This window comes from Aquarana catesbeiana, linkage group LG03, assembly GCF_042186555.1.
Source record: "Aquarana catesbeiana isolate 2022-GZ linkage group LG03, ASM4218655v1, whole genome shotgun sequence".
Classification (NCBI taxonomy): Eukaryota; Metazoa; Chordata; class Amphibia; order Anura; family Ranidae; genus Aquarana; species Aquarana catesbeiana.
The window spans coordinates 726,207,246-726,224,815 of NC_133326.1; the positions used below are offsets into that span (position 1 = coordinate 726,207,246).

The window sequence follows — 17,570 nt, forward strand, 5'->3', positions numbered from 1 at the left end:
TATATTATATAACCTGTATGTATACAATGTATTATATAATGGATCCTGTATGTATACAATGTATTATATAATGGATCCTGTATGTATACAATGTATTATATGATGGATCCTGTATGTATACAATATATTATATAATGGATCCTGCATATATGCAATGTATAATATAATATATCCTGTATGTATATAATGTATTATATAATATATCCTGTATGTATACAATGTATTATATAATGGATACTGTATGTATACAATGTATTATATAATATATCCTGTATGTATACAATGTATTATATAATGTCTCCTGTATGTATACAATGTATTATATAATGGATCCTGTATGTATACAATGTATTATATAATATATCCTGTATGTATACAATGTATTATATAATATATCCTGTATGTATACAATGTATTATATAATGGATACTGTATGTATACAATAAACCTTTCTCTCTATTCAGAAAAGAAAAAATAAAACACAGGGGTGGGCTGAACAGTGACTGATTACTATGATAGCCAGTCAAAGACTTGGTGAGATCCTAGTCTCTGTGCCGCGCACTCCCAGCATGAAGAGAGGTACACAGATATGTGGCTCCCAGGATAAAGACCCCTTCTGTGAGGCCCCATATGTGCGTACTGTCAGTGGGAAGGGGTTCATCCAGTTATAAGCTCCTGATTGTTCACTGGCTTTCCCTGGATGACATTCCTTGTTCTTCCTCACACAGATATTGATCAGAAATTGGTAGGAAATGGTCATTATAGACAGGAACTCACCATTCTGTTCTCTCCTCTCCTGAAGGTCATTTGCGGGTACCATCAGACCAATCAGTGAAAGGACATCAATGGTTACGTCCAGAGCCCCTTCATCTCCATATGTGACTATCAGGAGCTCCTTGGTGGTGATCCAGTCTGCATTTTCTAGTTTTTCTTGGGGGATGGGAAGTTTATCTTCATTGTAGAAATCAGACAATTTGTTCCTAAATCTCTTGAAGTCACATCCTTTCAAATCCTCCAGACAATATACAATAAGATCCCCGGGGGTTTGTGGGAGCTTTCCCAGGACACCAGTAGCCGACCCTGAAGAGAGGACAATCAGCAACCATAAACATTATTCTTAATTAGGATGATTTCTGACACATAACAGCAGATAAGTCTTTACTGGCAGCCGGCAATGCTATAAAGAGCATATAGAAGGTAAAATAATTTATCCCCCAATTAGTGGCAGCCCCTCCATTAGGGGCGCAGGGGCACCGCCCCCCTAATCCATGCGCCCGGCCCCTAATCTACATGCAGGGCGCTGGACGCATGGATTTCAAATGGGTTTTATTTATTTTTTATGCACATGATTAAAACCTGTGGCTCCAATTGACTTAAAAACAGGGTGGGCTCGGGGCGCAGAGCACTGCTCTCTGAGCCCACCAAGTTGAGCAAAATAATATTCGCTAATATCTTCCTGCTTCTCCTCCTGGCCAATCAGGAAGTGGGTCATGAGGCCTTATTGGAGGAGAAGTAACGGCTCCAGCTCTTCCCTCGGCAAGCTGGAGCGGGGATCAGCATCGGCCTCTTAAGGTAAGCCCACTGATCACCACCGTCCGTCTCCCATGGGGGGATCACTTATCATCATCATCTGTCTCCCACGGGGGGGTTCTCCGATTGCCACTGTCTGTCTCCAGTGGGGGGGCACTGATCGCCGCTGTCCATCTTCTGTGGGGGGGGCAGGTTTGTTTGCCCCCCCAAAACATTGAGCACCAGCCGCCACTGCCTCCAATATGTCTATATGTACATTATCCTATGGATGGATTGGTTTTCCTTTAATTATCTTACATGACTGATACCATAATGGTAAGTTAACTTTCAGATGGGTGGAAATTGGGTGCAAACACCTAGGGGTCTATTGATAAAAAAAAAAAAAAAAAAAAGAATAATCCCCATAATACGTCTTATATATTTGTTTCCTATGATCATCAGCTCCAACTAGTGGCCATAATGCCTGGTTTTATGGGTTGAGGTATTTCAAGAAAATACTGTATTATGGCCATTAGATGGAGCTGATGATCATATGAAAGTAAACCTTTCAGGAACATATGGGAATTATTAGTGATAGGAGTGCAAATGACACAAACTCATAGTAATTTTTTTATATAAAGACCTCCTAAAGTACATGTATGGATGACCTTCATTTTTATTGATTGTTTCATAGCAAAGTAAAAGAAACTATACAACTTTAGAAACCTTACCCCCCTGAATAACGATGTGTCTGATCAGTGTAATCTAAGAACTCTGATTACCTTCAAATCTCCCAGCAGTATGTATCATGTGACACAGGGCTGTTTTCTCCTTAGGATCATAGACAAATGATTCCCCCAATCACTACACAAATAACATTTGGGGTCATTCAGGATCACTGGGCCATCTCAGAAGATCATTTCCATCAATGATAAAAACAATGCGGGGACACAGGAATGTGATTGGCAGGGCCTGGACTTGAACCTGGGACCTCTGCCGTGTCTAGAGGCTTCTCGCTGAGCTACTTGAGACGCTGACCAGTGAACTGTCTGATCCATTGGACAACCCTGCCTTGTGCCTTGACTTCTGCTGAACTTTGAACTCTTTGCTCCTCTCATGAATTTCCCGATTTAAGCCATGTTTCTGCACTTCCTGTTTGTCATATTGTTGTGCTCTCTCCAGCCAATATCTCATTCTGTCTTCTCTGCTGCCGTCCCTATCTTTGCTACCATTCGTTGGCTAGTTTCTCAACTATGCTGTCTGATCCCAATCTGCAATTTCTCATCACTGACCTTTGACTTGTTTACTGACTACGCTTCTGTTTAATCCTTACCAGCTATATGCACTTCTGGACCCCGGCTTGCTCACCTCCTGGTGGGCCAATCCAGAGGACCACGACCTGGTACTAACATGCAGATAAATGCATATCCACCATCATAAGCTCTGGTTAACACCGGTTAGAACTTAGACCCCACACCAAAGGTGAGCCTACATTAGGGTGACCTGCTTATCCCATTGGTTGGCGGAAGTCCCACTACTGGTTTTAGAGCCTGACTCCAGATTGTGACAGTGATTGTGGAATTGATGAAAGCCCCCGAACTCTTCTAATGGGTGGACTGACCAGATGTGTACAGGAAATGTCCAGACTACGGAGACATAAGATGTCCTGTCATCTAACTCCAATCTCTGGAGATGTGAGATGGAGAAAAACACTGGAAAGGATTGTCAGGATCAGCAGTCATACCTTGTGAGGGGGATTTGGAGAATAAAGTCCCCATGACATCATGAGATGACCCGAGATGACATCACCTGGAAAAAGCACAAACAAACTCATTTGTAGTGCAATGAACTAAAACAATAAGAGTTTTGTGCCCTCACAATAACGATTGACTGCCTGGTTGTACATTTAGAGAAAATCAGAATTGGATGGACATTATATACAGCCCATAAATCTATGAGGGTCAATCAGAATCTTCATCCCTGCATTCATCTGATTGGTATATCAGGGTCACAAAGGAATTTTACCCGGTTTATGGTCACAATTTATACAGACTCCTACTTTTAGTTGTCACCTCCACAAATCTGTGCTATTCATAGCCAAGACTGGTACTAATCAGCACCAAAGTATCTGCCAGCAAGATGTCTACAGAGAGTTCAGGTAAAAAAACAATATGGCCCCAAAATGGAACCAGTCTGTGGTCAGCAGAGGTGTCCATTCATTAACCACTTGCCAACCGCACTATAGCTGAATGATGGCTACAGCACGGTCATCCAGTTCTAGGAGGGTGCCTATTACCATCCTCCCATAACCGCACTCCCACATGCCCTCTGCAGTGCACACCCAGTGTGCTCTGTGATCGCTGTGTTCTTTGGACACAGTGTCTTTTTACCATGTGATCAGCTGTGTCCAATCACAGCTGATCACGAAGTACACACACTTGACTGTTATTGGCATTCCTTTCCTCATACTGTCACAGTGTGAGGAGAAGAGAGAGCCAGTAGCCGGCTTGTGTGAAAGGGGACATCTACACTGATAATCAGGGCAGCCCCAACAGTGTCCATCACTGCCGCCTATCAGTGCCATCTATCAGTGCCCATCAGTGCCATCTATCAGTTCCCATCAGTGCTGCCAATCAGTGTCCATCAGTGCTGTCTATCAGTGCCAATCAGTGCCCATTAGTGCTTACTATCAGTGCCATCTATCAGTGCCCATCAGTGCCATCTATCAGTGCCCATCAATCAGTGCCTCCTCATCAGTTCCACTTATCAGTGATGCCTATCAGTGCCCATTAGTGCCGCCTATCAGTGCCTTTCAGTGCTGCCTATCAGTGCACATTAGTGTTGCATATCAGTGCAGCCTCATCAGCGCCTCCTCATCAGTGCCACCTATCAGGGCCCATTAGTGTCGACTATCAGTGCCCATTAGTGCCGACTATCAGTGCCCATTAGTGCCGACTATCAGTGCCCATTAGGGCTGTATATTAGGGTTGCACCGATACTAGTATCGGTATGGATATCAGTGCAGATACCGAGTATTTGCCCAAGTATTGGTACTTATGCAAATGCACTGATACTTGAAACCGATACTTTCAGGCTCTCTTCTTTGAGCTGTCAGTGGGGTATCCCCTGTTGACAGCTAAAGTGTTAAAGAAGTCCGGTAATTGGAGCTGTGAAAAAAAAAAAAAAAAAAAAAAAAAGGAAGAAGAGCAGCTGGCAATGTTTATTAACAACATTGCTCAGCGAAAAAGAAACATTGTTTCTTTTTGTATCTTTCTGTTTCTTGATCTGCAGATCACAGGGATGAACAAATGTTCCTCTGTTTAACCCCTTAATAACCCTTAATTTACTCTAATCAGCCTTAATTAACTCCCTATTCTCCTCCATTTAATTATTATTTTCCTGTTTTGTTTTTTTTTTTGTTCACATCTATTTTATAAACGATAAACAATCAAAACTTTTTTTTTTTTAATTTGCTTTGTTAGTGAATATTTTTGCACATATATATTAACATGTTTACACATTTGACATCGAAAAAGCGCAAAATTATAAACAAAAATCAATTTATTTCATTTGTAAATAACTTTTCAATGCTTTATACCATTGCTGACAGCTGAAGTGAAAACAAAACAGTTGCGGTGGGTATCAGTAATTGGTATCGGCGAGTACTAAAAAAAAAAAAAAATAAATAAATAAAACGTATCGGTACTCATACTCGTTGTAAAAAAAAAGGTATCGGTGCATCCCTACTGTATATCAGTGCCCATTAGTGCTGCATATCAATGCCGCCTTATCAGTGCCCATCAATGCCGCCTTATCAGCGCCCATCAATGCCGCCTTATCAGCGCCCATCAATGCCTATCAATGCCGCCTTATCAGCGCACATCAATGCCACCTTATGAGCGCCCATCAATGCCGCCTTATCAGCGCCCATCAATGCCGCCTTATCAGCGCCCATCAATACCGGCTTATCAGCGCCCATCAAGGCCGCCTTATCAGTGCACATCAGTGAAGGAGAAAAATTACTTGTTTGAAAAATGTTATATCGAAAACTAAGAAAAACTTTTTTTTGCAAAGTTTTTAGGTAATTTTTCAAGGCAAGTGGTTAATATTGATCATAAAAACAGGTTAAGCACCATCAACACCTTCAGTGCCTCTTTAGTGGCCACTTTGCCAGGAAAAGGTGTAAAGTACACTTTAATGGGTGGGATCTGTGTGCATTCCTTCAGCCCAGGAGTATATTGCACAGTATACGGATATGTCACAGCTTTTATGAAATTTAATTAGAATTAATCATATGAATTCTGAAGGCGATATTCAGAATAACCTTCTGATGAACAACAGGTGTACGAATCTTAAAACTAAAAAGACTCCGAGAGTCGGCTGTGAAAGGAAAGTTTGCATACAGAGGAATTAGTTACAAGGACACATTTGATCCAGTAGACAATGGGTTATAATGGTCCTCACACAACACCGGTATAAAAGAGGATTTTCTTAAATGAAACGGATTTAGACGATATGAGCTGTTAATGGTAAAAACAATCACATATCCTCTTCTGTTATCAAGGCATTAGCAAACTAACCAGGTTCATGGTTGAGGAAAACAAGTTTTTGACTCGATATTTATCCAGCTGACCAAGAACAACATTTTTTTTGTATGTCCACCTTAATAACAGAGACTTAAGCCTCGTACACACGATTGGATTTTCTGCACACCCTTTGGGCACCTTCTGCTAATGTCATTTTTGGTGAGCATTGCTTCCGAGCACGCGGGTTTGTACTTTGGACTTTTGTCTGACGGACTTGTGTACACACGATCGGAAAATCCGACAACAGACCGTTGTCCGCTGGAAATTTTAAAGCCTGCAATCCAACATTTGTCTGCGGAGAATCCAACAACAATTGTCCGATGGAGCGTATAAACCGTCGGATTTTAGGCCAAACAGCCTGTCATCACACAATTCCCGACGGAAAATCAGATCATGTGTACGAGGCTTTATTGTCACAAATCATTAAAGGAAGTCTAGCTTTCTGGTCTCCCTCTGCAAATGAAGAAAATAGAACACCCAGAGTGAGGCGAAGGGCGAAGCGATTTTTTTTCACTATTTCAACTCAGGGGCGGATCCAGGGGGGCCAATTGCCCCCCCCGAGAAATTAGTTGCGGGTGAGTAAGTGGGCAGGCGAGAGAGCGGGCGCGGGTGGGCATCTGGGTGAGAGAGCGGGTGGCCTCCGTGGGAGGGAGAGAGAGCGGGTGGGCCAGGCAGCTGACTGGCTCAGTGGGCGGGTGAGAGGGTGGGCGGCTCCGCGGGTGGGCATCTGGGTGAGAGAGTGGGTGGCCTCTGTGGGTGGGTGAGAGAGCAGGTGGGCCAGGCAGCTGACCGGCTCGGTGGGCGAGTGAGAGAGGGGGCGGCTTCGCGGGTGGGCCGGGCAGCTGAGCGGTTCGCCAGGCAGGCGAGAGTGCGGGCGGCTCCGCGGGCGGACGGCTGGGCGGATGAGAGCAGGCGGGCCGAGCATCTGGGTGGCTTTGTGGGTGAGAGGGTGGTTGGCCAATCAGCCGGTGGGGGAGCAGAGAGATGACATCATCTCTCACCGCCCGCCCTGCATCCCTGCAGTTCTGCCCTCACTGCGCAGGCAGCCCCGGGCAGCAGAGAGATTACATCATCTCTCTGCTGCCTAACTTAGCAGGAAAGTGACACAGCAAGTGACAATCCGCAACTTGTGGCAGGTGACGTGGCAAGTGACAATCCGCAACGTGTAGCAGGTGATGTGACAATCCGCAATGTGTGGCAGGTGACGTGGCAAGTGACAATCCGCAACGTGTAGCAGGTGATGTGACAATCCGCAACTTGTGGCATGTGACGTGGCAAGTGACAATCCGCAACGTGTGGCAGGTGACGTGGCAAGTGACAATCCTCAACGTGTGGCAGGTGACGTGGCAAGTGACAATCCGCAACGTGTGGCAGGTGACGTGGCAAGTGACAATCCGCAGTGTGTGGCAGGTGACGTGGCAAGTGACAATCCGCAATGTGTGGCAGGTGACGTGACAAGTGACAATCCACAACGTGTGGCAGGTGACGTGGCGAGTGAAAATCCGCAACATGTGGCAGGTGACATGGCGAATTACAATCTGCAACGTGTGGCAGGTGACGTGGCAAGTGACAATCCGCTACATGTGGCAGGTGACATGGCAAGAGACAATCCGCAACATGTGGCAGGTGACAATCCGCATCTGGTGGCAGGTGACGTGGCAAGTGACACGCTCAGGGCTCCCACTGATTCTGCATTATGGTGAGTTGAACTATTTCATTTTATATAACAATGTAATAGGAGAAATAATGCGATTCAATCATCCTGTCACTAAAACAACCATGGTGCCAGGATGATTGAATCGCCAACACCAGCCATTTCCCCGATAAAATGCCCGCCAAAAAACATATTTTCTGGCAGAGCCCCTCCCACGACTAGACTCTGAACCCGCCCCTGTTTCAACTATGAGCAATTTTCAAGACATAACAGTTTAACTTTTGGGACACTTTTGGAAAAGACTATAAAAGGTCATATCCCTTTTCAATGTACGTATATACAAGACATCATACTATCTAAAATGACTCAATCATGATAAGAATATTACCATGTCTAGGTTTTACTATAATACGGAATACGTGTGTTTAGTAATCTATATATCTTCAGAAGTAAGATGGAAAATGGTACAAGATGTATACAAACATCCTTTGTGGAGTAATAATTATTACTTTAACATGGAGAAAATCACACCTCTTTAGCTAGCGCTACTTTAACTGGTAATTGCGCGGTCATGCAACATGATCGCACAACTGTACCCAAATGTAATTTATATCCTTTTTTTCAGACAAATAGAACTTTCTTTTGATGGTATTTGATCACCTCTGCATTTTTTATTATATAAAAAGACAGAAAATGCTGGGGGAAAAAAAAGATGTGTTCTACTTTCTGCTATAAAACATATCAAATAAAATCAAATTTCTTCATAAATTTAGGCCAAAATGTATTCTGCTACATGTCTTTGGTAAAAAAAAAAAAAAAAAAAAAAATCCTAAAGAGTCCATATTTTTTTGAAATCAGTAAAGATTTTATTGTGTCGAAAAATTAGTCAATGCAGGTTCACAAGCAATACAATCAATACAGGTATGATGGGGAAACAGTGAAAAACAAAAAACGTATTACAGGTGATTGAAATATCTGTCACTATCAGTGGCCGAGGTAAGTCATCTCGGTCAACGTGCTGCTTCCTAAACTTGTTACAAGCATGACTCTGCAGAGGAAAATATCTGAACACATAGACACAATAAAGGCAATATTTGATATTACACAACTTGACCAGTTGCCGACCAGCTGCCGACGTTATACGGTGGCAGGTTGGCTCCCCTGAGCAAATCGCTGTAGCTGTCCGGTGGGCACTTTAAGGGGTATAGGAGGCGCGCGCGCCCACCGTGTTGACGTAGGAGCTGATGCGCGTGCCTGGTGGCCGTGATGTCCGCTGGGCACCCGCAATCGCTTCTGACAGAGACAGAACGGAGATCTGTCGATGTAAACAAACAGATTTCCGATCTATCAGGGGAGTAGAGAGAGATCGTGTGTTCCTAGTAATTAGGAACAATGATCGGTCTCATACTCTAGTCAGTCCCATCCCCCCACAGTTAGAAACACACAGTCAGGGAACACATTTAACCCTGGCCCCTAGTGTTAACCCCTTCCCTGCCAGTGACATTTACACAGTAATCAGTGCATTTTTATAGCACTGATTGCTGTAAAAATGTCAATGGTCCTAAAATAGTGTCAAAAGTGTCCGATCTGTCTGTCATAAAATCATAGATCACCGCCATTACTAGTAAAAAAAAATAATGGACACAAAAGGCTAGGTACGCCAAGGGGATTGTATGGGCAGTGGATCAACAAGGATCAGAAATGCAGATGAAGTACAGAGAAATTCTTAGATAAAAGTATCCAAATTTTATTAATACAAATTGTGCAAAATACATACTGACATTTAAAAATCAACAGTGTAAAAAGAGCAGTTGGTGTCAGAAATACAGCTGCTAAAGTGTAGACGGTGAACTACAACGGCCAATAAATGGTCAGAGAGGTAGTGCAACTGCTACACAATACCCTACATGTTTCAGAAAAACACAAAAAGATTCATTTCTTTTTATGATGTATGCTTCCTTCCTCAGGGGTTTCAGATAAGCTGATTATTAAATTTAAGAGACATCTGACTCTCTATTATAACAAAAGGTGTACACAGTGATGTTGCGAGATGGAACTCCCATGTCCAGGAAATCAGTGAATAGAGGCAGTCATCCCAGTTAGATTCAAAAATCAGGATAATACATAAGACAGATAAATCTCGTTTCTGTATGGAATGCCAACGGGGAGGGAGCGGCAAGGCGGGGCTCACAAGAGCCGCCACTAAAAGGGGCAAAAATGACGTACATCTTAGCCACTCAAAGCAAACAGATCCAGTGTGGGGAGCTGTGCTTCTCTCAGCTGCGTAGCAGAGGAAAAAAAATAACAACAACAATGCCATAAATCTATCCCCTATTTTCTAGACGCTATAACATTTGCGCAAACCAATCAATATACACTTATTGCGATTTTGCGTTACCAAAGATATGTAGAAGAATATAAATCGGCCTAAACTGATGAAGACTTTTTTTTTTTTAGATGATTTTTTTTCAGATGATTTAGATAATTTATTATAGCATAAAGTAAAAGATAGTGTTTTTTTCAAAATTTTTGGATCTTTTTTGTTTATAGCACAAAAAACAAAAACCGCAGAGGTGATCAAATACTACCTAAAAGAAAGCTCTATTCGTGGGAAAAAGAGACATACATTTTTTTGGGGTACAACGTCGCACGGCCACGCAATTGTCAGTTAAAGCAAGGCAGTGCCGAAACACAAAAAATGGTCTGGTCAGGAAGGGGGTTCAATCCTGCCGGGGCTGAAGTGGTTAACAGCCCGCTAAAAAGGAGGCAGAACAAACTTAACTAAACAGAGTGTCAGTGACCAGTGGGTCTCCATACTTAGCTTAATTAACCATCCAGTGAGAAAAAAAGATATCAAATCCCAGTTATTACTACTGAAAAAAAAAAATTAACAGTGACAGTAATACAGTGATCAGATATAATACTGTACACTGTCACTGTACTAATGACGCTGGTTGGTAAGGGGTTAACATCAAGGGGCAATTGTGACAGACCCAACCGGTCTTCTAGCCTGCAGCCCCCTCCAAAAGCTTCTGTCCCAGTTGGGTTTGTCACATTTTTTGCTCATCAAAGATAGACTACAAGGTCCCAGACCTCCACCTGGTCTGGACCTGCAGTAGTCGGGCAGAGTGAACCCACATAGTTGGTCCACATGACTTCCATTGTTGGCCACAGGAAATAGTTGTCATTGGTAGGTGTGGGGCAGATGTCGTGGACCCTCTGTTTGGCTGTCAGCACTACAGCTAGGAGGTCTTTACTATTCCAGAGCTTGGTCTGCTGTTGGGGAGAGGGGCTGACTGCCCCAACTCCCTGGAGCCATGAAGACATGGAAGGTGCTAGCAGAGGCCAGCGACAATCTGTCCTGTTGCCAGCTGGGGACCCCACATCCTCCACTTTGGCTGACTGTTGAGGAGGGAAGACAGCTTCTTCCACCCTGGGTGGTGGATCTGCCGCTGGGGAAGGATGATGACCATCTCCTCTCCTAGATGGTTGATCTGCTGATGGGGAGGAAGGATTACCACCTCCTCTCCCAGATGGTTGATCTGCTGCTGGGGAGGGAGGATGACCACCTCCTCTCTTGGATGGTTGATCTGCTGCTGGGGAGGGGGGATGACCACCTCCTCTCCCGGATGGTTGATCTGCTGCTGGGGAGGGAGGATGACCATCTCCTCTCCCGGATGGTTGATCTGCTGCTGGGGAGGGAGGATGACCACCTCCTCTCCCGGATGGTTGATCTGCTGCAGGGGAGGGAGGATGACCATCTCCTCTCCCGGATGGTTGATCTGCTGCTGGGGAGGGAGGATGACCACCTCCTCTCCCGGATGGTTGATCTGCTGCTGGGGAGGGAGGATGACCATCTCCTCTCCCGGATGGTTGATCTGCTGCTGGGGAGGGAGGATGACCACCTCCTCTCCCGGATGGTTGATCTGCTGCTGGGGAGGGAGGATGACCATCTCCTCTACCGGATGGTTGATCTGCTGCTGGGGAGTGTGTAAACACACAGGATTCTGTGCTGTGATTGTGTAAGGGATACTGAATGCAGATATCCAGCAAGGATGTCCGGATCAGTGGGCTACACCGTAAGGAATCAGGAAGCAGACTGAATGCGGTCAAATAAAGTTTGTTAACATAAATATCACTCTTTCAACACCAGTAATCCATAGACAATGTAAAAGTGACAAAATATACAAGATCATGCAGCAACCCTTCATGCAAAATCTGAGCATGCAACCTGGCAGGCCAGGAAAGGGGGGATGTGCATGTAGCTCTCCCTCCTGGACCATACCGTACCACATGCTCTCAACATGCTCTCAAAGCATCTTGGCCCCATGTTGATGAGAATAATCGAGTGGAAATGAGCTGGCCTGGATTGCTCCAGAGTGTCAGACAGGGATGAGGGATGAGCTGACGGTTCAGTCAAAACCCAGTTTCCAATTAGCCCTTCTCCCACAGACCCCCACAACCACCAGCCAGGGTTCTGGGGGTCTGTGGGAGAAGGACCACTTGGAAAATGGGTTTTGACTGAACCCTCATCCCTGTCTGCCACTCTGGAGCAACCCAGGCCAGCTCATTTCTAATAGATTGCAGTGCAAAAAGTTAGGGGACAAATTAGGATATTAGTTAATGGGATGCTGGGACTTGTAGTCCCCCCATGACTGGACACACAGGTGATATTAGTGAAGAGGGTGCTGGGACTTGTAGTCCCACCATGACTGGACATACAGGTGATATTAGTGAAGGGAGTGCTGGGACTTGTAGTTCTACCATGACTGGACATACAGGTGATATTAGTGAAGGGAGTTCTGGGACTTGTAGTCCCCCCATGACTGGACACACAGGTGATATTAGTGAAGAGGGTGCTGGGACTTGTAGTCCCCCCATGACTGGACACACAGGTTATATTAGTGAAGAGGGTGCTGGGACTTGTAGTCCCCCCATGACTGGACACACAGGTGATATTAGTGAAGAGGGTGCTGGGACTTGTAGTTCCCCTATGAATGGACATACAGGTGATATTAGTGAAGGGGATGCTGGGACTTGTAGTTCCACCATGACTGGACATACAGGTGATATTAGTGAAGGGGATGCTGGGACTTGTAGTTCCACCATGACTGGACATACAGGTGATATTAGTGAAGGGGATGCTGGGACTTGTAGTTCCCCCATGACTGGACACACAGGCGATATTAGTGAAGGGGGTGCTGGGTCTTGTAGTTCTACCATGACTGGACACACAGGTGATATTAGTGAAGAGGGTGCTGGGACTTGTAGTTCCCCCATGACTGGACACACAGGTGATATTAGTGAAGGGAGTGCTGGGACTTGTAGTTCTCCTATGGCTGGACACATAGGTGATATTAGTGAAGGGAGTGCTGGGACTTGTAGTTCCCCCATGACTGGACACACAGGTGATATTAGTGAAGGGAGTGCTGGGTCTTGTAGTTCTACCATGACTGGACACACAGGTGATATTAGTGAAGAGGGTGCTGGGACTTGTAGTTCCCCCATGACTGGACACACAGGTGATATTAGTGAAGGGAGTGCTGGGACTTGTAGTTCCCCCATGACTGGACACACAGGTGATATTAGTGAAGAGGGTGCTGGGACTTGTAGTTCCCCCATGACTGGACATACAGGTAACATTAGTGAAGGGAGTGCTGGGACTTGTAGTTCCCACCATGACTGGACACACAGGTGATATTAGTGAAGGTGGTGCTGGGACTTATAGTTCCCCGATGGTCAGACAGACAGGTGATTTCATTGGAGGGAAGTTGTACACAGGGATATATAGAATGATGCAGACTCTCCTCCTCTCTATACAGTATACACCGTCCATCAAGAATGAAAGAAACAACCACGCTGGATTTTTAAAAGTTATAAACAAAATGAAATAAATGAATAGCAGCGGTCACAGTACCCCAATACAAGGGATATAACCATATAGACACTAAAGTGTGCTGCTTATTATATATCACATACAGTGCATTATAATAAATCCATGTAAATGTGAAAACAAATGAATATTATCTGGTAAGCCTCCGTCTTCCCCCAACTGTGGTGATCCTTTGGGAACTGGAAATCTGTTAATTCGGAGATCCACCTCTATATTGTGCTAAAAGACCACCAGGGTCACTTGGGTTTTTTCAGTTTCTGCTATTGCATGGGACATTATTCCTTGTGACTCACATTTACTGTACATGGATTTATTATAATGCACTATATGTGATATATAATAAGCACTGCACGTCTGTGTATACTGTCCATGTATACACTATATATATATATATGGAGAGTGCACAATATACAGACTTCGGGTCCATGTGGAATTAGAGTGCTGTGAGCGGAGTTCCCATTTCCTGCCGACTCTCAGAATATGGAACTCCTCCTCATTTCTGATTGGTGGGGGTCTCACCTTGTTGGATCTGCCCATCCGTCTTCCAATCAGATTCTTTGTACTTCCCGACAATGAAGAGAGCAGCTGACAATATTTCTAGGAAAGGTGAAGCAACCAATCACAGAAGACTTCGGTAAGAAAAGATCGACACTGGAAGCGTTCAAATCCAACTTCCAATACGAGGTCAATAATATTCTCCCAGATTCCAGGAAGAGGAGGAGGGGAGGAATATTGGAATAACACAGCGTGCTTCCACCTGCAGAGACTGTTCGGATATCAGTCGCCTTTAACAGCAAACATGGCTGGGTGTGTCCAGATTCCTCCTCCCATATAATGTACAACACGCTGAACAGGTTTAAGGCTCTGTGTGTGTGCAGAAATATTTACTGATTTAATATAATATTCCACCAACAGGAAGGTGGATTTCCTTCTAGAATGACTTTTAATGTCAGACTGGAGCTTTCTATAGCCTGCGGAGAGTAGAGTTGCCACCTCATCCCTTTAAACCTGAACACATATGAAGTAAACGGGTTCTGTGGCTAATTTAATGCACATAAGGCACCAAGTGAGTTTAATTATCACCTTAATCAGCCACAGAATCTGTGTAATTATTATGTATTTGGTTTTAAAGGGATGAGGTGGCAACCCAACCGCCAACAGGAAGGTGGATTTCCTTCTAGAATGACATTTAATGTTAGACTGGAGCTTCTATAGACTCCGGAGAGTAGGGTTGCCACCTCATCCCTCTAAACCTGAACACATATGAAGTACACGGGTTCTGTGGCTGATTTAATGCAGATAAGGTACCAAGTGAGTTTAATTATCACCTTAATCAGCCACAGAACCCGTGTAATCATTATGTGTTTGGTTTTAAAGGGATGAGATGGCAACACAACCACCAACAGGAAGGTGGATTTCCTTCTAGAATGACATTTAATGTCAGACTGGAGCTTCTATAGACTCCGGAGAGTAGAGTTGCCACCTCATCCCTTTAAAACTGAACACTTATTAATTACACAGGTTCTGTGGCTGATTAAGGTGGTAACTGAACTCACTTGGTGTCAGTGGCGTCTCTAGCTTTCATATTTGGGGGGGGGCACATGGGGGGACAGGGACAAAAGCAGGGGGGCCAACTCTTGCTGTCCTGCCCCTGCTATTGACAGCGCTGGTCTGGTGTCTGTCTCCTTGGCAGCAGTGGCAGTCTATTAGGACCTAGTGCTGGTGACATTATGGGTACATGCAGGGGAAGGCTGGCACTATTGTTTGTAGAGAGCTGAGCCCCCAGCTGGTCACCTAGCAGCAGTAATGCTGTATAACCTTCTCTGTTGACATGCTGATCAGGCTGCGATCCAGGTGATGTTCCCAGTCAAATGTAATAAACACAGTATTTATTAGAATCGGCAGTACAAATATATATATATATATATATATATATATATATATATATATGCCTGTAGGGTGTGGGCTTTGATCAATAAAATCATTATCATATTTAACATTAGATTTGAGTAGGAGCTAGGGTTGCCACCTCACCCTTTAAACCCGAACACATATGAATTACACGGGTTCTGAGGCTAATTAAATGCATCTAAGGCAATAAGTGAGTTTAATTATCACCCTAATCGGCCACAGAACCTGTGTAATTAATATGTGTTCGGGTTTAAAGGGATGAGGTGGCAACTCTAGTAGGAGCATCACGTGGATTGCATCCCAATCAGCGTATCAGAGAAGGTTCCACTGCTGCTAAGCAACCTGCAGGGCGCTCAACTGTCTACAACAATTAGAGATGGGCTCGGGGTTGTTTGAGATCCCACATGCCCGATCCCGCCAGGAAGCCGACACTGCACACCGCTAATCACAGGCAGGGAGACATTTCCTGATCTGTGCAGCTGTGAAATGTCTCACTGCCTGTGATTAGCGGTGTGCAGTGTGGGCTTCCTGGCGGGATCGGCCATGTGGGATTTCAAACACACCTGAGCCCATTTCTAACAACCAATTGTGCTGGCCCTCCAGTGCATGAGCCCATCAGCCCCATAAAGTAATCTACACTGGGTCCTAACATGCTGTTGCCATTGAGACAGAGATCAGCGCTGTCAATAGCCGGGACAGGACGGCAAACCTGATAGTTCTGACGCAGGTCCACAGTGGGAGGATTCCCCATCCACCTGGGATGTATAGATGGGGGAATTGGAATTTTTTTTTTTTTATGTTCATTCAACCTAACAGTTGAATGAAAAAAGTGATCAATGTATGGTCTGCCTAAGAGCTAAGATCAGCCATAGACAGTTTAAATCTCAGCCAGTTCATTAGGAATAGGGATGGGCTTTATGTTCAGGTCGAACATGAGTTTGACTCGAACATTGGCTGTTCGCCCATTCGCCGAATAGGGAACAATTTGGGGTGTTCGCGGCAAATTCGAAAGCCGCGGAACACCCTTTTAAAGTCTATGGGAGAAATCAAAAGTGCTAATTTTAAAGGTTAATATGCAAGTTATTGTCATAAAAAGTGTTTGGTGACCCGGGTCCTGCCCCAGGGGACATGGATCAATGCAAAAAAAAGTTTTAAAAATGTCAGTTTTTTCAGGAGCAGTGATTTTAATAATGCTTAAAGTGAAACAATAAAAGTGTAATATTCCTTTAAATTTCGTACCTGGGGGGTGTCTATAGTATGCCTGTAAAGTGGTGCATGTTTCCTGTGTTTAGAACAGTCTGACAGCAAAATGACATTTGTAAAGGAAAAAAAGTCATTTAAAACTACTCGCGGCTATAATGAATTGTCGATATGGCAATACACATAAAAGTTCATTGATAAAAACGGCATGGGATTCCCCCACAGGGAAACCCCGAACCAAACTTTAAAAAAAAAATGCGTGGGGTTCCCCCTAAATTCCATACCAGGCTCTTCAGGTCTGGTACGGATATTAAGGTGAACTCTGTGCCAAAATTTTTAAAAAAATGGCGTGGGGTCCCCCCCAAAAATCCATACCAGACCCTTATCCGAGCACGGAACCTGGCAGGCTGCAGGAAAAGAGGGGGGACGAGAGCCCCCCAAAGCACCTTGTCCCCATGTTGATGGGGAGAAGGGCCTCATCCCCACAACCCTTACCTGGTGGTTGTGGGGGTCTGCGGAATCTGCCCCCCCTGTTTGAAATGGTAACAGGTACATTGTACCTGTACCATTTCACAAAAAAAAGTGTAAAAATGGTAAAAAAAACAACACACACCGTGGGAGAAGTCCTTTATTAAAACATAAAAAAATAAAACTGTCCCACGTAGTCCATTCACCTCCGCCGACGGACCAAAAAAAAATTAAGCAGATCTGCCTCCGTGGGAGGCACACGCCATATGACGCGTCATCATGTACCCGTTACCATTTAAAACAGGGGGGGGCCGGGATCTGGGGGTCCCCTTGTTAAAGGGGGCTTCCA

The 17,570-nt window shown here is 44.5% G+C and overlaps 1 protein-coding gene across 1 annotated transcript in view; it reads right to left on the reverse strand.

Moving 5' to 3' along the window:
- LOC141133749 (NACHT, LRR and PYD domains-containing protein 3-like) overlaps window positions 1-14,454 on the reverse strand; it is a 54,312-nt gene extending 39,858 nt beyond the window's left edge. The window contains exons 1-3 of the mRNA XM_073623281.1: window positions 14,162-14,454; window positions 3,254-3,318; window positions 778-1,080 (exon numbers count right to left, since the gene is read on the reverse strand). Of these exons, the coding sequence (XP_073479382.1) occupies window positions 778-1,080; window positions 3,254-3,287 (337 nt within the window). The 5' untranslated portion in view covers window positions 3,288-3,318; window positions 14,162-14,454. The remainder of the gene's footprint in view (window positions 1-777; window positions 1,081-3,253; window positions 3,319-14,161) is intronic.
- Window positions 14,455-17,570: the final 3,116 nt, after the last annotated feature.